The following is a 23,411-nucleotide window of genomic DNA, read 5'->3' as shown; positions in this document are numbered from 1 at the left end:
CTTATATTTAACAGTGATCACTTTTCAGTTAAGTTTCAGCACTTAAGAAGAGTTGTGTATTGATTACAGTATTCAACCAAAAGTATTAGGTAGAACAAACAAAAAAAATACTAAGAGGGATAACATATCAAGTTGCTCATCAACAGTCAGGGTGAGGGCTGATCAAGTCACCTTTTCTCATAGTGTTCATTTCAGTTTAACAGGTTTCCTTTCTGAAAAAGCCTTCTAATCCTTTCTCTCTTTCCATGTCTTCAGGGACTCCTTAGACCTATATGTTGGGATGTTTGATGGTATCCTGTAGATCACCAACAGTGTTTTGTATTTTTCTAATTTCTTCTTGTTTTTGGCCTGACTGTAAAATTTCCAGAGCTTTGTCTTTTAGCTTGGATGTTCTTTCTGTCTCACTAACTCTGTTGTTAAGACTTTCCACTGCATTTTTATTTGATCTATTAAATCTTTCATTTCTAGCATTTCATTTTGATTTCTCCTCAAGATCTCAATTTCATGTGAAATATTTTCATTCATATTATATATAGTTTTCTTTAGTTTGTGAATCTGCTTCTGAGTAATCCAATAATTAGTTTTTTAACTCCATTTCTGGTATTTCCTCAATCTCTTCAACTTCATATTCTAATATAAAAATGTTGTAGTCTTCCTTTAGTGGGCTCATAGTGTCTTCCTTATTTTTGTGTTTTGAATTTCTGCCTTTGTTTTTCTCATCTGTCGAATTTTTTTTTTTTATTTTTTTTGGCCTGATGGCTTTTATCTTTGATCTGCGTCTCTGTGGCTTAGTGGGACGCTAACAGTTTCATTGAATACCAAGAGGTATGTGCTGGGTGTGGCCAGAGTGCTGTTTAGTATTCCAGGGTGGCGTGAGTATCCAAGGTAGGACCCCAGTCGGGTTTGCAGCTCTCCTCTGGTTGACTGGCTAGAGAAGAATGGTCACCTCTGTTGGTGAACCAGCCCTTCCCCTCCCAGCTAAAGGATGCTCACTACTCATTCACACTGTTTTGTGAACTGCACATTATGCATATTTTATCTGTGGAGTCTTTCCTATGAGCATGGTTCCCTCTCCTATGAGCTGCTATAGGCAACCGAGGAACTCAGAGAGTGCAGAGAAGTGCTCTGTGGTTGCCCAGGACTTAGCCATGCTCTGCCTCCTCTTGTGCAGTTACTGTTTTCTTAGATTCAGCTCACAGGGTTTTCCAGGTTGTGGGTTGCCAGTGGAGCCTCTCTGCCCCGCTAGCCAGTCCTGTCTATAAGCAAATTAAATTGTTCCCAGAGCCACTGTCTGTATATGTTCCTCCCAACCAGATTTGGTGCCAGTGGGGAAGGCAGGTTTTTCTCTCTGGTCAGATTTATGGTTCACAGGTGCACACAGCACCCACCCACTGAAGCCCTACTTGCTTCTCAGTTGTGCTGAGTGGGTAGGAGAGTCCCACAGGCAGCACTTCCCCTCCTTAGTTGGGGCACTCCCTCCCCTCCCATTGCAGGGTAACCAGTGCAGTGCAACTGGCAGGTGGAGGCCTTCATCCTCAGCTTCCTCTGAATTGCTGTGACCCTCACCGACTCATTGACCCCAGCTATTACCAAGTGCGCGCAAAGAAGCTGGGGTGGCTGCCACCTGCTGTGTCCAAAAAGAGCGTCTTCATTCTTCCCGCTGGCCGCAGGTCTCTGCTGTAACAGGCAATGGAGAAGGGAGAGAGATGCACCACCTTTTTTCTTTTTCCTGCCTTTGGGTGATCAGTTGCCTGCTGTTTGTGGGGGATCTGTGTGAAACTCCAAAAGCAGTTCGACAAGCTCTCCCTCCTGTTGTATCAGCGAGCGCCATGGGCCCATGGAATTCCCTCTCACCTGGCTTGCCTGGACAGGCATCCTCCTCCCTGGATCCAAGTTGGCAGGTCTTCCATTGTGTATTTGCTCTCTCCGCATATGTCAGGAGCGCCTCCAATGCTCCCGAAGGGTCTACCACCACAGATCCCCCACAACTTTATCCTGAGATTGTACTTTCTCTCCTTTTTAAAAATATTAATTTCTCCCCACGTAAATCAGACCATCCTGTCACTATTCCACCATCTTGCAACCCGCATCTCACCTTTAAGCACAGAGCTTCAGCTGATATAGTTATTTCATATGGCTGTCAATATTTTTAAATTATTAATAATAGATTGTCAGTATTTTAAAATTGAACCTAGATTTCACTTGCTCTTATAAAACAGAAAGACTGTAACAAAAGACTTGTATCTCCCTCTGGCAGAGTAAGTTGAGCATCTTCAGACCTTACATACGGTATGAATGCTGTCTTCCAATTTCCCAGCCTCCATTTACCTTTCTAATTTCTCCAACATACTGCCTAGTTTATTACTTGCCATTCCCTTCCTGTTCTACTGATTGAGATTAATGATCTATAGCAGAAAATCCCAAACTTCTTATCATGACAAAAAACCTTTACGTTGGATTCGAACCTGCCCTTATACATTACAAATTATTTTACCATAATTTCCATGCCCCCTAGTCATACAAACTTCTCCCTGTTCCATAAAATACCTATGGTCTTTCAGGTCTTTCTGTTTCTTCCTCAAGACCTACTTACATGATTTCACTTGAAACTTGGCCTAAAAAACATAAATGATTCTTTTTTACTATATTACTGTACTTTATATATCTATTATACTATTTCAAAACATGTGGGATTTAAAATTGTAGAAGGGAGTGGAGTTGCATCATAATGCTGTGTAGGTAGTATTTACTGATAGAGCAATTAATTGCATTGAAGCAGATAGAAATAAAAAGTTTAGTAGTAGAGATAAAATGTGCTATAGCAATGAATTTAGAAATTAGTAAGTAAATCAATGTGACCTTGTAGAGAATCAAATATGCAATGTGAACATGAAAAAGGTGAACCAACATATGGAAGCCTATATTTTCCAAGCTACTACTAACTCAATAACAAGACACAACCCCATGATAATGATACTAAAATTAAAAAAAAAAAAAAAAAAAAACTACATGCAAAATAACAGTAAGAAAAAGCAAAACAACATTGTCTAGCTAATTTTGCCTTAGAGAAAGATTCAGGTAACTAGTGGTTATACAATAACGATGAAATCACTAAAGGCAAATTCTAAACTACTATAGATGTAGAAGAAACTTCATGTTTCAAACTTGTTATATGAAGGTACTTAAGAAAGTACATGGAGGGGCCGGCACTGTGGTGCAGCAGATTAAAGCTCTGGCCTGAGCGCCAGCATCCCATATGGGCATTGGTTCAAAACCAGGCTGCTCCATTTCCGATCCAGCTCTCTGCTACGGCCTGGGAAAGCAGTGGAAGATGGCCTAAGTCCTTGGGCCCCTGCACCCACATGGGAGACCTGGAACAATCTCCTGGCTCCTGGCTCCTGGCTTCGGATTAATGCAGCTCCAGTCGTTGCAGTCATCTGGGAAGTGAACCAGTGGATGGAAGTCTTCTCTCTCTGTCTCTACCTTTCTCTGTAACTCTTTCAAATAAATAAAATAAATCTTTAAACATATAAAAAATAAAAAGAAAGTACATAGAAAGTGGAATTAAAGATAAATTTTGGGGGCAGGCACTGTGGCGTAGTGGGTAAAACCGCCACCTGCAGTGCCAGCATCCCATATGGGCTCCAGTTCAAGGCCTGGCTGTTTCACTTCCAATCCAACTCTTTGTTATGGCCTGGGAAGGCAGTGGAAGATGCCCAAGTCTTTGGGCCCCTGTACCCATGTGGGAGACCCAGAAGAAGCTTCTTGCTCCTGGCTTTGGATGGCTCAGCTCCAGCTGTTGCAACCATTTGGGCAGTGAACCAGCAGATGGAAGATATCTCTCTCTCTCTCAATCTCTCTGCCTTTGCCTCTCTGTAGCTCTGCCTTTCAAATAAATAAATAAATACATCTTTAACAAAAAGAAAAAGAGACAAAATTTGTTGCAAAAATTTTGAAATCTGTGCATATAAAGGGTCTTCAAAAAGGTCATGAAAAACATGTATTATGGGGGCCAGCACTGTAATGTCATAGGCTAAAATAAACCTCTGCCTGTGGTGGGAGCATCCCTTATGGACATCGGTTCATGTTCCAGCTGCTCCTTTCCCGATCCATTTTTTCTGCTAATGACCTGGGAATGCAGTGTAAGATGGCCCAAGTGCTGCACCCACATGGGGGACCCAGAATAAGCTCCTGGCTGTGGATTGGCCCAGCTCCAGCCATTGGATGGCAGATCTCTGTCTCTTTCTCTGTCTATAACTGTGCCTCTCAAAAAAATCTTACAAAAAAAAGTATTATGAAAAACCAATGCATAAATTTCTAAAAATTTTGAATTAAAGTATCTTTTAATTCTATTTTTCACAGACTTCTTAAAAATGCCCTTTTATATTTCCTATTGACTGCTATAAATAATCAACTAGATGTCAAGAGATCAATGTTTAGACCTCATGCATGCAAACTCTACGTGGTGTGACTTAATGAGTCCAACATAGAATGAGGCATGGCCTCAACATGTAAGTAGCAGTCCAGACTAGGGCTAGCAAACTACTGCCTATGGGTCAAATCTGGCCCAAGAAAGACAGTTTTAATATAGTGCATGAGATGCATGGTTGGTCATATTTTGTTTTAAAAAATCCAAATGAATAGTTATCTCATAACAGGTGAAAATTACATGAAATTCAGATATCATACTTTTAAGAAATACGGAATTAAAACACAGTCACACCCATTTATTTACATGTACGGCCTATGGATTTTTTTAAAGATTTTATTTATTTATTTGAGACATAGATTTACAGACAGTGACAGGGAAAGACAAAAAGAAAGATCTTCCATCCGCAGGTTCACTTTCCAAATGGCCACAACGGCCAAAGCTGTGCTGATCCGAAGCCAGGAGCCAGGAGCTTCTTCTGGGTCTCCCCTGCAGGTGCAGAGGCCCAAGGACTTGGGCCATTTTCTGCTGCTTTCAAGCCATTGTATAGAGCTGGATCAGAAGAGGAGCAGCCGGGACTAGCACCGGCGCCCACATGGCACTGCAGGCAGATGATTAACCTGTTGTGCTAAAGCGCTGGCCCCTATGGCTGTTTTCACATTGTCGTGGCAGTAATGAATAGTAGCAATAGAGATTTAAGGGCTAAAAATCTAAAATATGTTCTATACATACTTTTATAAATCCATGGTGTGGAATCACATTGTTTGGATTTGAATCTCATTCCACTTACTTGATCTGCAACCCTGGGCAAGTTATTGAAAATTCTAATGGCTTTACTTATTTATTTATAAAACAGAAATGGTAATCACAGCTACCTCTTGAAAAACACTCAGAACATTCTCTGGTATTTAGTGCTAAAGGTGTTTCCTAATATATATATATATAATATATGATATAATCTAATAGATATGCTATATATATATGATATAATCTAATATATATATATATAACTACTGTTATTTGTATTAAATTGTCATCCAAGTTTCCTTCAACAATAAATTAACACAAGGTCTTCAGAAATTTGTCCTACTCGGCTATGTATATGTTAGTCTTGTTGAAATAAAACAAGTTATTGTAAGTGATTGATTAATCAAAATGTTTATCCCAATTTTATATTTATACTATTTTAATGTTTAATATATTTAGTATGTGTTACTGAATGTTTAATATACAATTACCTATATAAATCAATATCTCTTTTTTTAAAAAGATTTATTTGAAATACAGAATGACAGAGAGAGAGGGAGACCAAGAGATCTTCCATCTGCTGGTTTGCTCCCCAAATGGCCATAACTGCCAGGGCTGGGCCAGACTAAAGCCAGGAACCTAGAACTCCAACTGGGTCTTCCACATGGGTGGCAAAGACCCAAGTATTTGGGCCATCTTCCACTGCTTTCCCAGGCACCATAAGCAGGGAATTAGATTGGAAGCAGAGCAGCCAGGATTTGAACCAGCACTTAATCCACTGTACCATAGCATACGTCCCTCCATATATAATCTTAGTCCTAATTTTGGGTTACCTATAGTTTGTTTACCTAAATTGAAATAATTATCTGACATAGAGTTACCTATAAAAAGATTAATATGCAAACAAAAATAATTTGTAGTGCAGCAAATGCACTAACAAATTATATTGCTTTGGAATTTAAAAAAATATACCTTATATAACAATTTATTTATTTGTCTTTCATAAATCAATATACTCCTACTAGCTATGCAAACTTAAGACTACTAGTGGAGTTCCTATATAAGAAATAAACTATTCTATCATTTCAATGCTTGGAATTCAGATCATATTTTTCCTTGTATTACATAGTAATAAGGTACCAGATTTCCTTAAAATACCAGACACAACAAGTGGTAGCTATAACCAGAATTACTACTCTCTGTAACATATCAGTAAGTATCATGCTGAAAAATCAAGAATGTGGATTTGTACATTTATCTACTTATAAGAAATTCCACTGAATTATGATACTTAACTATCAAAATAAATCCACTTACCAGTTTAAGACAAAGAAATTCAAGTGAATTCTACATGAATCAAATAGTAACAAATAAAATTTTATTATCCATATTTTATTTAAAACTCTAGATTCCTAGGAATTTCTTCCATACAAATTAAATAAATTTTTGATATCATAGAAATTTATACTTAGTGCTACTTAATATTCACAAAGAGCATTTACTTTGACATACTCAACCATTTCAATGTACTTATCTTCAAAATACCTTCTCCAGTAGCATGCCTCTACTGAGGAAGATTCAGTTTGTTTTTTTCAGTGTATACTAGCAAAGAAAAAGAACTGTGTGTTGTATTTTCCATAGTTACCAGATTAGGTTACCTTTAGTAACTATCCCTCTGAAAACAAAAGTGGCTTTGCCCTTGACTGAAAATTGAGAGAGCTATATACCAAATCCTTTTTAAAGAACTCATCTTTTTTTTTTTTTTGAGGGGGTTGAGAGCACGGTGGGTTAAGTCCACTTCTTAGGATGTCTGCAATCCATGTTAGATGGGATTGAGTCCTGTGTCAACTTCCAATCCAGTTTCCTGCTAAATGTGCAGCCTGGGAGGCAACAGATGATGGCTCATGTACTTGAATCCCTGCCACCCATGTGGGAGATACAGATGGAGTTCCTGGATCTTAGCCTGGGTGTTGTGGCATTTGGAGACTGAACTAGCAAATGGAATATCAATCAATCAATCTCTCCCCCTGCCAACCTTGCTCTGCTTGTCAAATAAAAATATTTTTTAAAGAACCCATCTCCAATCCAAACTTAATTATATTAAATTTATTCTAAAATACAAACTGACATTTTCAATAAAAATAATGATAATAACAATAAGATACAACATACAAGGAAACATAGTATAATGAGCAAGAGCCAACAGAATGTTAGTCCACAAAAACTTTAACACATTAAAATTAGACATAGAATATAAAATGTGAATATAGCATAGCTTAAGAAATGAATTATTGAAAAATAAAAATATAAATTAACATTAGCAGTCAAAAAACTACAAATAAAATCACTGAAATTATTATGTAGACTTAATGGCTGATTAAAGGTAGCTTAATAAAAACACTATTATACTGAAAGATCTGAAAAAAATTATAGCGTGCAGTACAGAAAGACAAAGTAAAAGAAAACACAACCAAGTGTTAGAGACATGGGGGTGGAGTATATAAGTTTAATCATAGTTCCAAAAGGAAAACAAAAATAATAACTGGGCAGCAAGTTTTCACAACTGATGAAAAATAAGAATTCACAGATTGAGGAAGCCCAGAAAATCCCAATAAAGATACATAAAAAGAAATCTACACCTAGCTAATCATAGTAAGTTATAAAATCTAAATACAAACAATATATAAATAATAAGAAAAAAATAGGTGTTTATAGAGATGGGAAGTAACATTGGCAAAAAAGGTCTAAGATGCAAATAAGTTAGTACATAGGTGGTCTAGAAAATTGGAGAGCTGGAAAGAACATTAATGATCTCATCTGGGCTTTAAGAAATAGAGCAGAAGCCAGCACTGTGGCATATGGACTGAACCTCTGCATGCAGTACTGGAACACCATATGGGTGGCTAGTTCTAGTCCTGGCTGCTCCTCTTCTGATCCAGTTCTCTGCTATGGCCTGGGAAAGCAGTGGAAGACGGCCTAAGTGCTTGGGCTCCTGCACCTGTGTGGAAGACCTGGAGGAAGATACTTGCTCCTGGCTTTGATCAGGTCAGCTCTGGCTGTTTTGGCCATTTGGGGAGTGAATAATAGATGGAAGTCCTTTCTCTCCCTCGCTCTGTCTGTAACTCTACATCTCAAAAAAATAAATAAATAAAATCTTAAAAAAAAAAAAAAAAAAGAACAAAAGGTACATGACATCAATAGCATATCAGTTAGAAGGGAAGGTTTAAACAAGATTGTTTCACTGTCCTTAGACTGGAAGAAGGTAAACAACATATAAAGTATACATGTCAGTAAGAGCTATATTCCCTTTAACTGATTTACAAATTTTCATACAGTAAATGTATGTAAGTTTTCTGGAAGTAGCTAACTTGATTACAAAGTTGAATATCTAGAAAATAATGAAACAAGAAGATCGGTGGAAAGGAACTAGATAATTGTATTCATACATAAACAGACTAGTGAAACTGAATGGAAAAATTGGAAAACAGATCCTCTGCATATGAAACATGTTGCAACAAAAGCATTTTCAAAAGCATTTTGTTGCAACAAAAGCAGTATCTCCAATCAGTTGGGAAAAAAAGTTGATTTCTTCATACTCAATAGCCAAATGTTTAAAAAATTCACTCTAATTTCCAAGCATGGTAAAAAAATAAATTGGATGAAAATTTAAATGTAAAAATGAAATACAATTATTAGAAAAAAATTCCAATATAACCTGAAAATAGAAAAGGTTTTCTTAACTATGATTAGACATTCAGAAACAACAGAGGAATATTGATGAAAAATTATGATGCAACTTTGAAAAATCTGTGATTTTTCAAAAATATTAATTAAAATAATCACCATAAGATAGCCAAGTGTAAAAATTTACATTTGCACAGATACAGAGGCAAGTGCATAGACTGGTAGTTAAAATCCTGCTTGGGATACCGATATCCTATACTGAAGTGCCAGAGTTAGATTCCCAGCTCAGCTAGATTCCCAATTCAGCTTCCTTTTAATGTGCAGTAGGTGTTAATGGCTTAAGTGGTTGGGTCCCTGCCACTCATATGGGAAACCAGACTAAGTTCTTGATTGCTGGTTTTGGCCTGACCCAGCCCAACTAGCTGCTGTAGGTCTTTGGGAAGCGATCCAGTGAATGGGGGATTTTCTTTCTCTCTCTGCCTGTCAAATAAAGTAATTAAAAAAAAAAAAAAAAACCTGGGTTTTATATCCTTAATATATAAGGATCTTATGAAAACTGGAAGGAAAAACATCCAACTAACTTAAAGAAAATGGGGTTGAGATATAATGAACAAGTAGTTCATGAAAATGAGAGACATGGTTTTTAAGGATATTACAGTCTGTATGGCTATAACAGAATATCTGAGCAGAAATTTTATTTACATATTTGTATGTATGTACTTATTATTTAGAGGCTGGGAAGCTTCAGGACAAGAAGCCAACAGGTTTGGTGTCTGATGAGACCATCCTCTTCTTTCAAAATGATGAGTGGAAGAAGGTTGGAACCATATGTAACAAAAGGCAGAAGAACCAAGAAGCAAAAGGGGGGCAAACCTATCCTTTTAAAACATCATTAATCCCATGATCTCATGCCTTAATCACCTCTCAAAAAGTCTGCCTCTTCATGAATTTTAGTTAGACAAACATTTATACTAAAGCAAAGGATTTGTAAAAAAGACATTCATCTTGGTTCACAATAAACAAAATACAAATTACAACTACGTGAGATACCAATTCTCATCTACTAGATGAGCTCCCAAAATCAAAATTGGTAAAGTAAAACTGGTGAGATCAGAGATCAAAGGTAAATAATGCTCCATTTTTTGTGACACAATGCAAATTGTCTGTCATAACACCCACCCCCACTTAATTTTAAATATGCTTTACAAATACCTCCCTACAGTTTTTGCTTTATTCATGGCATTTAGAAAATGGTTCACTGTCAGTTTTTGCAAAAGTTTCACTGGGATACAGCCACATCCATTCATTTATATACTGTCTATGGCTGCTTTCATCTTCAATAGCAGAGTTCAGTAGTTACACCAGACATACTAGGGTCCATGAATCTAAGATATCTGGCCCTTTAGAAAGTGCTCTGTCAGGGCTGACACTGTGAACTAGTGGGCTAAGCCACTGCCTGCAATGCTAGCATCCTAACTGGGCGCCAATTAAAGTCCCGGCTGCTCCTCTTCCAATCCAGCTCTCTGCTATGGCCAGGGAAAGCAGCGGAACATGGCCCAAGTGCTTTTAAATAAAATAAATAAATAAATAAATAAGTAAGTAAGTAAATAAATAAATAAAAGATGTTCTATCAACTCCTGCTTTAGACTATCAGTTTTGCTTTCCAAACTTAAAAATAAGGAAAACTGAAATTGACATTTATCTGCTGTTTTTACCATTTTTATCTCTCTTAATTTTTTTTAATAACATGTGTTCATTTATTCATGGGTTGCCACATAGTGAATGAACAACACCTGTAGCCAGAAGTACAATAAAATTCACACATCATTCCAAACCTCAAAGCCTAGAATTATGCTATACAATAAGGTTTCTTTTTTATTTTTTAAGATTTATTTATTTATTTGAAAGGCAGAGTTATAGAGAGGCAGAGGCAGAGAGAGAGTGAGAGAGAGGTCTATCATCTGCTGGTTTACTCCCCAAATGGCCGCAATGGCTGGAGCTACACCAATCTGAAGCCAGGAGCCAGGAGCTTCTTATGGCTCTCCCACATAGGTGCAGGGGCCCAAGGGCTTGAACCATCTCCCACTGCTTTCCCAGGCTTTAGCAGAAAGCTGGATTGGAAGGGGAGCAGCCAGGAACTGAACCAGAGTCCATATGAGATGCCAGCACTGCAGGTGGTGGCTTTACTTGCTACACCACAGTGCCAGCCCCACAATAGGGTTTCCACCGGCCATGGTGGTATCCAGAACCTGAAACATAGTTCTTTGTATCTGAGATGTGCTCAAAGTGTAAAATATACACTGGATTTTGGAGACTTAGTACAAAAATAATATAAAATATATCATTTAATAAGCTTCATATTGGTTATATGTTGAAATGATATTCTTAATATGTTGGGTTAAATAAGAACACATTAAAATTAATTTCTCCTGCTTCTTTTCATTTTGATATGTTCTAAACAAGATTCAAATTTATATATAAGAGGGCTCCAAAATGTTCATGTAAAATCCACATATCTTTTAATCCCTTTTTTCTATGAATGCTTTAAAGACTCTTCATATGTGGCTTACCTTTTATTTATATTAACCAGTTCTCTTCAAGGTGATATTAGAGACAAATATAACAAAACAACAAGATAATGCCTAAGGTAAGGCAGGTGCAAAGCTCTAGGAAAATAAATCTAGAGATCTAATGTACAACAATGTGGACTCTAGATAACAAAATTGTACTGCATTTGGGATTCATGCTAAAACAGTAGATCTTGGCTGCTCTTGCCACAAACAAAGGGGTGGGGGGACAGTAACTAGATGAGACAATGCACATATTAATTTTTTAGCTATCTAAATGTATCTAATAACACTATGGCATATGCTAACTATACACAATAGAATTTCTTTTTAAAAGAAAGCTCCAGAAGGGCTTGGAGAAAGAACAAATTCACCCTGTAGCACAAAGGATGTCATACCACAGAAACTGGGACCACAAAGAATTAAAATTTCAACTTTGATAAACTGTAAAGGTATGAGTTAACTGGTACAGCACTGTAGAAGACGGTATGGAGATACCTCAGAATCCTGAATCTAGACCTAGCATATGACCCAACCATACCCAAGGAAATAAAATCAGCACATGAAAGGTTATCTGTCCTCCCATGTTTATTGCAGCTCAATTCACAATAGCTAAGATATGGAATCAACCCAAATGCCCATTAACTGAAGACTGGATGAAGAAGTTATGGGACATGCACACCATGGAATACTACACAACAGGAAAGAAAAAAAGGAAGGAAGGAAGGAAGGGAGGCAGGGAGGGAGGGAGAGGGGAAGGAGGGAGGGGGAGGTATGTTTCTCTATCCACAATCACTCTGCAACAGTGTCCTGTAACAAACTGACAGAGAGCAGGCACCATTTTAGAAATGTGTAACAGTTGGGCCAGCTTGTGTCTCTGCTCAGCAACCAGCCAAGCGGAGATTCCTACATTTGGTGGGGAAAACAGATAGGGGGCTAGATGCTCGTGGCTGTGGGAGGTTTGTGTGCCAGGACTGTGAAAACACTGAGGCTGCGTGGGAGGACTAGGGTATAGCTTGGACTTTGGCAGTCACTGTGGGAGGCTCCACATGCTTAGTGCTCCCTGTTACCTGGTGAGGGACATTGCTGGGGAATCTGAGCTTACACCGAGGACTACAGAGATCCTTTGTGTGGTCCTTGTGGCAGAGCAGATGAATACCCACTGGGGCAAGTGCCCAGGCATTAGTCTCCTTTAAGGAGAGGAGCTCAGCTGTGTCTATACCAACAGACAAGAACAAACCTCCCCTCTGATAAAAAAAAAAAAAAAAAGAAAAAAGAAAAAGAAAAAGAAAAAGAAAAAGATTTACCAAGCCAAACCTTGGTGTGTCACCTCAGACATACCATTCATCCTGCAGAACTAAACAGAGCTCCTTGGCCACACCTACCACATGCCTCTAGGTATTCACTGAAAGCAAACACTCCACTAACCTACAGAGGAATAGAACAAAGATAAAAGATACCACAGGGGAAAAAAAAAAAAAGAACCAACAAGTATCTCTATAAATGCCAAATAATAAATGCACCAATTCAAGAAACAAGAAAAAGGAAGACAACATGATGCCCCAAAAGAACACAGCACTTCAATACTAGATTGTGAAGATGATGAAATCATAGGATTACTTAGAAGTAATTAGAAGCAAATGCATGAACTAATGAAATCATATATGACATGAAAGAAAATTTCTCCCATGAAACTGAGATCTTAAAGAGAAATCAAAATGAAATCTTTGAAATGAAGAATTCAACAGAACAAATAAAAAATGCAGTGGAAAGCCTTAACAGAATTGATGAAGCAGAATATCCAACTTAGGAGACAAAGCACAAGAAATTATACAGTCAGACCAAACAAGAAATTAGAAAGTGAAAAAACACTGTTGGTAATCTACAGGATACCATTAAACAACCCAAAATATGGAGTCTAAGAGTTCCTGAAGGCGTGGAAAGAGAGAAAAGAATAGAAGGCCTTTTTAGTGAAATAATAATAGAAAATTTCTCCAATTTGGAGAAAGGGACATCCAAGTACAGGAAGCACATAGAACTCCTAATAGACATGGCCAGAAAAGATAATCATGACACATTGTAATCAAACTCTCCACAGTAAAACATAAAGAAAAGATTGTAAAATATGCACAAGAGAAAGGCCAGATTACTTTCAGAGAATCTCCAATTAAACTCACAGTTTCTCATCAGAAACCCTACTGGCTAGGAGAGAATGGAGAGATGTGAAGAAAAAGGTACCTTAAGCCACTGTTGGTGGGAATGTAAACTGGGAAAGTCACTATGGAAGACAGTACGGAGAAACCTCAGAAATCTGAATATAAACCTTCTATATGACCCAGCCATCCCACTCCAGGGAAGTTACCCAAAGGAAATGAAATTAGCAAATCTAAGAGTTATCTGCACTCCCATGTTTCTTACAGCTCAATTCACAATAGCTAAGACATGGAATCAAACTTAATGTCTATCAACTGAAATGGATAAAGAAACTGTGAAAAGTATACTACTGAATACTACACAGCAGTTTAAAAAATGAAATCTGGTCATTTTCAACAAAATGGATGAATCTGGAAAACATCATATTTAATCATAATCATATCTAATGAAAGAAGCCAGTCCCAAAAGCACAAATACCATATGTTGTCCCTAATCTATAACTAAAAAGCACCTAAAAGAAAATCTGTAGAAGTGAAATTGACACTTTGAGAAGCAATGAATTTGTCTCGGCTATCAAGGAACAGTTTTTGTTTTTTTTTTTCTTCACACTATTTGTTGAACTCTTTACTTAACATAGAGTTAATCATATGTGTATAAAGTCAATTGAAATTGATCTCAGTAAAAAATGAGAGTGGGAATAAGAGAGGAAGGAGAAGTTTGTAACTGTAAAGCTGTATAGTTCTGCATACACTCCTACAGACTTAATTCTAAGGGTAGATTTTAAAAACTTGCCATGGGACCCCAAACCCATTAAGCTGGGAGGTAATAATGCTAGCTTAAGTGTTGAAGTAATCATATTAAGTGTTAAAGTGACCATATAGATAGGTTTAAGTGTTAAAGGGATCACATAAATAAGACCAAATGTCTGTTAATAATGATAGAAAGAACTAAGAAGGAAAGAATGTTCCAACATGGGAAGCAGTCCACACAGCAGACTCATAGAATGACAATTGCTTTAAATAGCAATCTGACCTCAGAATCAGCTCTTAAGGCATTCTGGTCTGGCTGAAAGCCCGTAAGAGCATTTCAGGCACAGAAAGCCAAGACACCGTGGCAAAAAATGTCCTACATGAAGGATCTCTGAGTGAGACATCAATGGAAAGAAGAGGCCATCAAAGAAGGATGTACTTTTCTCGGGAGGAGAGAACTTCCACTTTGCTTATGGCCTTGTCTAAATAGTAACAGAAATTGTGGATTCAAAAGGCTTCCATAGCCTTGGCAGCTCATGTCAATAGCCTTGGGTGATCACTGATGTCATACATAAGAGTGTTAATTGTTTAATTAACAACAGGAGTCACTCTCCACTTACTTCCCACATAGGACCTCTGTCCTCAATGAGTCGTATTATGAAAATTAACTGTAAAACTTGTTCTCAAACAGTTTTATGTGTGTGTGTATGCAAATTGTTGAAATATTTATTTAGAATAGAGTTTGTCTTCTGTGTATAAAGTTAACTGAAAATCAATCTTAATGGAGAATGGGATGGGAATGGGAAAGGCAGGAGGAGGTAGGATGTGAGTGGGGGTGGAAGGGTGGAAATGGTGGGAAGAATCACTATATTCCTAAAATTGTACTTATGAAATTTGTACTCCTTAATAAAAGGTTTCTTTGAAAACAAACAAACAAAAAAAGCAGATTCTAATAAGTTAGAAGTTGTTCAGCCCCTGCACCCATCCACCTCTGCTTTCCAGGTCATTAACAGGGAGCTGGATCTGAAGGAGTTTTTTTCATTGTGTGCATTTTTCATGAACTTTTTGAAGACCCCTGTATGACTAGATTTCAAAAAATCTTTTGCGTCAAAATATTTACCTTTTAATTCCATTTTCCACAAACTTTGTAAAATACCTCTGTATTTTATGTGTTTTCATGTTTATATTTATATCAAACAGAACCTTAGAAATACTTAATGAGTCTAAATATTTAGTATGACCATATACTTTTAGTATGTCAAGTAAATAGTTAAAATGCATATGATAAATCATTAAAAAAAAACTCTACAGATACTAAATACAATGAAATCTGTTAATATTCTGACTTTGTGTCTAGGTGCCTATAATATTATTTGTAATCCCTAGGAGGTTCTTCTACCCATTCATCTAAATTTTTCCTGTCATTCTTTTAGAGCTCAACAAGTATTAACTCAGCCAGAAAATTTTCCCTGACCTTCTAGACCAGGCCAAGTCCTCTGTTATACTCTCTCATAGCATACTGTAATTCTCTCATAATTTCAGTTACATAATAGTGTAACTGTTTGCTTAATATCTCTTAGCATTGTAAGGTCTTTAAGAATAACAGATTACCCATGTTATTTTCTATTTTATCCTTACAGCCAAGGACGAAGTTTTACAAAATATAAGCAAACAAATAATTACAGAATAATTGTTAGAAGAATTTTCTGACTAAATATTTTTGTTTCTGGCTAAATGTTTACTTAAGAGGCAGGTATACATCCTTGCAGTTAAGATACCTGCTTCCCACATTAGAGTACCTGGGTTCATTTCCTGGTTTTATCTCCTGATTACAGCTTTATGCTAATGCAGAATCTGAGAGTTGGTCAGTTATTATACAAGTAATTGGGTTCCTACTACCCACCTGGGAGATATGGATCAAGTTCCTGGCTCCTGGCTCCAGCCAGCTCAGCCTCAGCTTTGTCTGGCATTTGGAGAGTGAAACAGCAGATAGAAGCACTTCAGCACCCTCTCTCTCTCCCTCTTTCTCTCTCTCTGTGTATGTGTATGTGTCTGCCTTTCAAATATAATACACAATTTTTAAAATATATTTACCTAAAATATTATTGTTAGAAAATAACTGTGTTAGAAACTAGCTGTGTTGCTATTTCCCCATTTTTCTTCTGATAAGGAATCATAATTCTGTTAAAGTAAATTCAAACAGTGTGGAAAGTTTTCCTTTTAAGAATCATTACTAGGGTGCCAGTGCTTTGGCACAGCAGGTAAAACTACTGCCTGCAACACTGGCATCCCATATGGGCACCGATTCAAGATGTGGCTGCTCCACTTTCTGATCCAGTTCCCTGCTAACGTGCCTGGGAAAGCAGTGGAAGATGACCCAACTGCTTGGGCCCCTGTACCAACATGGGAGACCTGGAATATATTTCTGACTCCTGGCTTTGGCCTGACCCAGCCCTGGCCATTGTGGCCACTTTGGGGAATAAACCAGCAGGTGGGAAATCTCTCTCTCTCTTTGTCTTTCTCTGTAACTTTGACTTTCAAATAAATAAATAAATCTTAAAAAAAGTAAGTTATCAAGACAACTAATTTGTTTCACCTAGCATTATACATCTTAGAAAATATTGATACTGTTTAAACACATTATTTTTTAAATGACAACAAGCAGTGAAATAGAGATCAACAAATAACATTTAAAATGAAAGTAAAGGGGTTAAAATGCCAGTTGGGATGCCCACATCTTCTATCAGAGCTTCAGTCCCAGTTCTATTTCTGGTCTAGCTTCTGGCTAATGTGCATCCTGGGAGGCAGAAGGTGATGGTTCAAGTATTTGGTTTCCTGCCATCCAAGTATGAGACCTGGATAGAGATTGAGCTCCTGCTTCAGCCTGGCCCAACCCTGGCTGTTACAGGCATTTGAGGAGTGAAAACAGTAGATGAAAGGTCTTTTTGTCTCTGTCTCTCTGCCTTCAAATACATAAAAATAAATAAATAAAATTTTTAAAGTACCTCTGAAAGCTTTAGAAGCAATTTTCAAGGGCAAGCATTTGGTCTAATGGTTTTAGATGCACACATCTCATAACGGAATGCCCAGATCTGATACCCACCTCTGGCTCCTGACCCCAGCTACTTGCTAATGCAGACCCAGAGAGGCGACAGTGATGGCCCAAGTAATTGGTTCTTGCCAATTATAGGAGACCTGGATTAAGTTTCCAGCTCCTAGCCCCAGCTGTTGTGGGCCATTCGGGGAACGAACCAGAAGATGGGAACTCTGTGCCCAGCTCTCATGGTCTCTCTCCCTGCCTCTCAAATAAATAACTAGTTAAATTTTAAGTCTTAAACTCTTTAAAAATACACACAAAAAGCTGGCGCCGCAGCTCAGTAGGCTAATCCTCCGCCTTGTGGCGCCGGCACACCAGGTTCCAGTCCCGGTCAGGGCGCCTGATTCTGTCCCGGCTGCCCCTCCCTCTTCAAGGCCAACTCTGCTGTGGCCAGGAGTGCAGTGGAGGATGGCCCAAGTGCTTGGGCCCTGCACCCCATGGGAGACCAGGAGAAGCACCTGGCTCCTGGCTTCGGATCAGCGCAGCACGCCGGCTGTGGCGGCCATTGGAGGGTGAACCAACGGCAAAGGAAGACCTTTCTCTCTGTCTCTCTCTCTCACTGTCCACTCTGCCTGTCAAAAAAAAAAAAAAAAAAAAAATACACACAAAAAATGTTTTAAAAGAGCAATTTCACATTACAGCACCAAAGTTACCAAAGACAATGAAAGGGTAAATAATCACAGTAGGCATTGAAATAAGAATAACAGCTACTGCTTACAAGCTTACAAGTATTTTATTTAATTCTCATTTTATTTTCCTGAAAAACGAGTAGAGAATAACTGAAACTGCTTTGGTACTCAGCAAAATAATATATAAAAATATTATTTGTAGCAGACATCTATTATTTTTCCAACTATCCAGCTCTCTTTCACACCACCTTACTTCTTGATGGAACTACTTATCTCTGCAACAATTTCTATGGTCCTGCAAGGATTGCCAATGTAGTATCCTTTTTTTCCCCCCTAGCCATGGAGTGGTGCTTGTGATCAGGCTGAGCCAAAAATCTTACCACACTCTCCTCAACACAATGATTAACACAAGGAGTTGGCACACAATCCAGGTTGGGCCAGAGATCTTTCTAAAATATTTTTGATATCAGAAGTGGGAGAAGGGGGTTTCTTCCCCATGATTAATAAAGTAAGCTTAATCTTAGAACTGTGAGCCTCCTGGACAGAACTGAGCCAAAAGAGGATAGACTGAAAGGGAAAAAACATTTTAGTGATCTGTTATTCTCTGGATTCAGAAAATCCTAAAAGTAGTTTCAGTGCTTGCTTTGCCTTGGCTTAGTTATCTCATAAATCACTCCTTGCCCTTCTTTTTGCTTACCCAGATTGAGAAAAGTCATTTATAATTAAGAAGTCCTAATACCAACCCATATCCTTTAGGCATCACAAAATAAAAAAAGTAATTTATTTTTAAGAAATAATGTAACTTCTGTTTTAAAAGTCTCACTCATAAGTCTAAGTAATATTATATATTCCGAACTCTCCCTTTCTCCTACAATTTTAAATATATATAAATCACTTTTTAAAGGAATACAGTGTACATGCACTCTTAAATTTCTTTTTGGTTTCGGTTTTATACTATGGATTATTTCTTAACTTTATACCTTCCAGCCTTCCTACATTACTTTAAATTTTAACCACATTTTCTTTATTTCAAATTCAATTTTTGTATCTTATTCTTTTCATAACAGTAATAATACTGATGTTTCATATTCCATTTAAAATTTATTGGTCTTCAACATTAACAATATTTCTTACAGAATTTTTTTGTTTGCTTTCACTGTATGTTTTTCATATGGAAGGCATTCTTCAAATGTTTGATGATTCTTGACTATCCATTAATATTTAAAAATAAAACCATAATCAGATAACTGGGATCTCAATAAGCATGTCTGGAGTTTCTTGACTTGAAGAGTTTTTCTTTGGGGTAATTAAGTGATTAGCTAGCTTTCTCAACAAGGAACCCTTAAATGCCAGAATGCAAAGGTCATTGCTTCAGCATCATTTAATTTCTTTGGAAGAAAAAAAAGTAGGGGCCGGCACTGTGGCACAGAGGTTTAAAGCCCTGGCCACAGTGCCAACATCCCATATGGGCGCCTGTTTGAAGTCCCAGCTGTCCCACTTCCAATCCTGGGAAAGCAGCAGAAGATGGCCCAAGTCCTTGGGTCCCTGTGCCCATGTGGGAGACCCAGAGGAAACTCCTGGCTCCTGGCTTAGGATCAGCTCATTTCTGGCCATTGCTGTCATTTGGGGAGTGAAACAGCGGATGGAAGACCTCTCTCTTTCTTAGGCTCTACCTCTCTCTGTAACTCTTTCAAATAAATAAAATAAATCTTTAAAAAAAAAAAAAAAGTAGTTTAACTGTTCCCACATGCAACTATGGCCCTAAAGCCTGGTGACCATCCTGAATGGAAAAATTACAATTAATTCCTTTATCTGCACTCTCCTTAGTTATTTCATTCTTTATTCTCAAGTTTGTACTTTGCATGTTCAAAGTCTATACCTCTCTTTCTCTGTCTTTATAACTCTGCCTTTCAAATAAATAAATCCTAATAAGGGCGGCAGGGTGGGGGTGCGGGGTGTTGTGGCACAGCACGTTTAAGTGGCCACCTGAGATGCCAGCATCCTATATGAATGCTGGTTCAAGTCCCAGCTGTTCCACTTCCAATCCAGCTCCCTGCTAATACACACGAGAAAGTTGCAGAAGGTAGCCCAAGTGCTTGGGCCCCTGCCACCCTAGTGGGAGACCTGGAAGAAGTTCCAGGCTCCTGGCTTCAGCCTGGCCCAGCCCTGGCCTTTGCAGTTGTCTGGGGAGTGAACCAGTGGATGGATCTCTCTCTCTTCCTCTCTCTCTCTCAGAAAAAAAAAAATATATATATATATATTTATATATATATATATAGCTCTCTAAAATATATATATATATAGCTCTATAACTCTGTCTTTCAAATGAGTAACGGGGCCGGCACTGTGATGTAGCCACCACCTGCAATGCCGGCATCCCATATGGGTGCTGGTTCAAGTCCCAGCTATTCCTCTTCCAATCCAGCTCTCTGCTTAAGCCTGGGAAAGCAGTAGAAGATGGCCCTTGGGTCCCTCCACCAGTGTGGGAGGCCCAGAAGAAGTTCCTGATTACTGGCTTCAGATTAGCCCAGCTCTAGCCACTGCAGCCATTTGGGGAGTAAACCAGGGGATGGAAGACCTCTTTCTCTCTCTCTCTCTCTGCCTCTGCCTCTCTGTAACTCTGCCTTTCAAATAATTAAACAAATCTCTCTTTTTTTTTTAAAATGCGTAAGTAAATCTCAAAGTCTGCACCTCCTAGGGTGGGAGAACCCAAGGTAGACAGGCTCCTTCCTATCTTACAAGACAGAAAATAATTTTGTTTTTCCTATTAGTCTGTTTTAAAAGCTGTTTTACAAATAAGTGTATACATACATGTAAATAAATAAAACAAGAGTTTCACAAATAATAGTTTAAAAATATGAGATGTACTCTGATATTTTCTATTGCAATTTGTAAGGGTGATAAATTATTTTATAACCCACTGTTGTGGAATGAGTACAATCTGAAGCCAAAACAAACAGATGAAACTGCGACTTGACTTGTTCTGCTATGTTTAAATTACCACTCTTCTATCTGTCTTTTGTCCCTCATAAAATTCTGGAAATCTTTGATTCACTGATGACCCTTCTCTTTTTTCTTTTCAGTATATTTCTTTCCATTACTTAACTGTAATTTTAGTGAGTTCATTGGACAACAAAATGGATAAGCACAAGTGCCCAGTTTGTAATATTTAATTTGAAGTCTTCTACAAGCATTTCTAAAAACCAGGAGTTTCCTAACCTCTTTCTGGACAGTCTTACGGTCCCTGTAGCCTCAACTGCTGTGCTCTGAGGTTTGCCATTAGAGCTCGCCCAGGCAATTTGGAGAATTAGAAAGGAAAGAATGGTACTTGTAGTGACCAGAAGAATCTGTATCACAATTCCATTTAACTCTAGAACTAAAAATATGGGGGAGTATTTGGCATAGTGGTTAACACATGATTTCGTTCACCCACATCCTACATCAGAGTGCCTGAGTTTGAGAGTTGGCTTTGCTTCAGATTCCACTTTCCTGCTAATCTGTACTCTGGGAGGCAGCAGGTGACAACTTGAGTACTTGCTTCCCTAACATCCATGTGGGAAACCCACACTGAATTCCTAGCTCCTAGCTCTGGCCTGTCCAAGCTCCAGCTATTTATGGGCATTTGGGGAATTAACTACGAGATGGAAGACCTGTCTCTGCTTTCTTTGTCTCTCTGCCTTTCAAATAAATAAAAATAAGCTAAAATAAAAAGATTCTTATGAAAGTAAAATAAAATCATGGTTAAATGTTCAAAATTAAATCTAAATAAGTATGTGAGAAAATAAAAATTCCTTAAAGGGAAGACTTTAAGAAAAGTTTCTTCCTCAGAAAAAATGATCACAACTGGATTCTTAAATACATTAAGAAAAAGAATATGTTTATAAGAAGTAAAGAGTACTTACACAGCAAGACTACTCAAAACATATTGTACGTGCTCACATTCATCTGGGAATGATGCACTGGCTGATGTAAAACAACAAAGTGCAGTCTGGAGAACTTGAAGCTGTGGCAAAGGGACCTGCCATCTTCCAGCATAATCTTCTACTACCTGAAAGAGAAGCAATCCAAAAAGAACATTACACATATATACATTACACATGTATATATATGTATAAATAGGGATAATTCATCAGAAAACATTTTAGAACCATCAACTTTTATAAAAATGTTAATTATGATCTCTTATATGCAACACTGCCATATTAAAGCAATTAACAAAAATCTACCATATAAAACTGGACTACAGGCAAAATAATTTGGCCTGCCACCTGTTTTTGCACAATTATGAGCTAAGAATGGATTTTATATTTTTAAAATGTTGAAAAAATGTCATTTTATGATTGTGAATATTTGAAATTCAAATTTTTATGTCTATAAATAAAGTTTTATTGGAACATTGGTACATTCACTTATATATCATCTATGGTTGTTCTCCTGCTACAACAAGCCAAGTTCAGTTGTGACAGAAACCATATGGCTTACCAGACCTATAATATTTAACATTTGTTCCTTTACATAAATTTACTGACTCCTAATATAAAAATTGAGAAAACTAGGGAGGAATGAAAAAGCCAAGGACACTCAGAGTACAAGGGACTTTACACACTCATCACTTCTTTTTGGAGACAATTTTTCCATGATCACTTATATTTCTACAATTATTCAAGAAGCTCTGATTACCTTCATCCAAAGATATTTACAATAAACACCTTAAGAAATACAGATGATGTCTCCCTCCACAGCAGTAAGCCTGTTTACTATCCAGTATAAAAAAAACAGTGTCTTCCTCTGTGGCAGTCAAGTACACATACCTGTAGATCAATATAAAAAATGAGGACTACTTAGGCTTGGGGTTCCTCTGGTGTGACAAAAACCTACGGTATAACATCCACTTGGGGGCCAGCACTGTGGTGTAGTGAGCTAAGCATCCAATACAGGCACTGGTTTGTGTCCCAGCTACTTCTCTTCTGATCCAGCTCTCTACTATGGCCTGAGAAAGCAGTGGAAAATGGCCCAAGTACCTGGACCCCTGCACCTACATGGGAGACATGGAGGAGGTTCCTGCCTCCTGGCTTCAGATTGGCCCAGTTCCAGCAGTTGTGACCATTTGAGGAGTGAACCAGCAGATGGAAGACATCTCTCTCTCTCATTTTCTCTCTCTCTGCCTCTGCCTCTCTGTAACTCTGCCTTTTGAATAAATAAATCAATATTAAAAAAAAAAAGAGAGAGAGAGAGAAAAAAAACCCACTTGGGCCATTCACATAAACTAAGACCCATGGGACAAGAAGAACCACTGTGAACATGAAAGCTCATGCTCTTGCTGTGCAATAATTAATAAGCAAAAGAGTTTAAGTA

The 23,411-nt window shown here is 37.9% G+C and overlaps 1 protein-coding gene and 1 long non-coding RNA gene across 4 annotated transcripts in view; one reads left to right on the top strand and one right to left on the bottom strand.

The window, feature by feature from the left end:
• The window catches only part of LOC127482964 (uncharacterized), a 73,469-nt gene extending 63,376 nt beyond the window's left edge, over positions 1–10,093 (top strand). For both annotated transcript variants that reach the window (XR_007908938.2, XR_007908939.2), the window contains exon 4: positions 9,592–10,093. This is a non-coding gene — a long non-coding RNA (uncharacterized lncRNA). The remainder of the gene's footprint in view (positions 1–9,591) is intronic.
• Positions 1–23,411, bottom strand: part of ZNF654 (zinc finger protein 654) — a 108,278-nt gene that overhangs the window by 56,525 nt on the left and 28,342 nt on the right. For both annotated transcript variants that reach the window (XM_070071937.1, XM_008267096.4), the window contains exon 2: positions 21,959–22,104. Coding sequence is in view for 1 of the 2 variants with exons in the window: in XM_008267096.4 (XP_008265318.1) it covers positions 21,959–22,104 (146 nt within the window). In the remaining variant the exon portion in view is untranslated. The remainder of the gene's footprint in view (positions 1–21,958; positions 22,105–23,411) is intronic.

This window comes from Oryctolagus cuniculus, chromosome 4 (assembly GCF_964237555.1).
Source record: "Oryctolagus cuniculus chromosome 4, mOryCun1.1, whole genome shotgun sequence".
In the NCBI taxonomy this organism is placed as follows: Eukaryota; Metazoa; Chordata; class Mammalia; order Lagomorpha; family Leporidae; genus Oryctolagus; species Oryctolagus cuniculus.
This window is presented reverse-complemented; position numbering and strand designations above follow the sequence as displayed.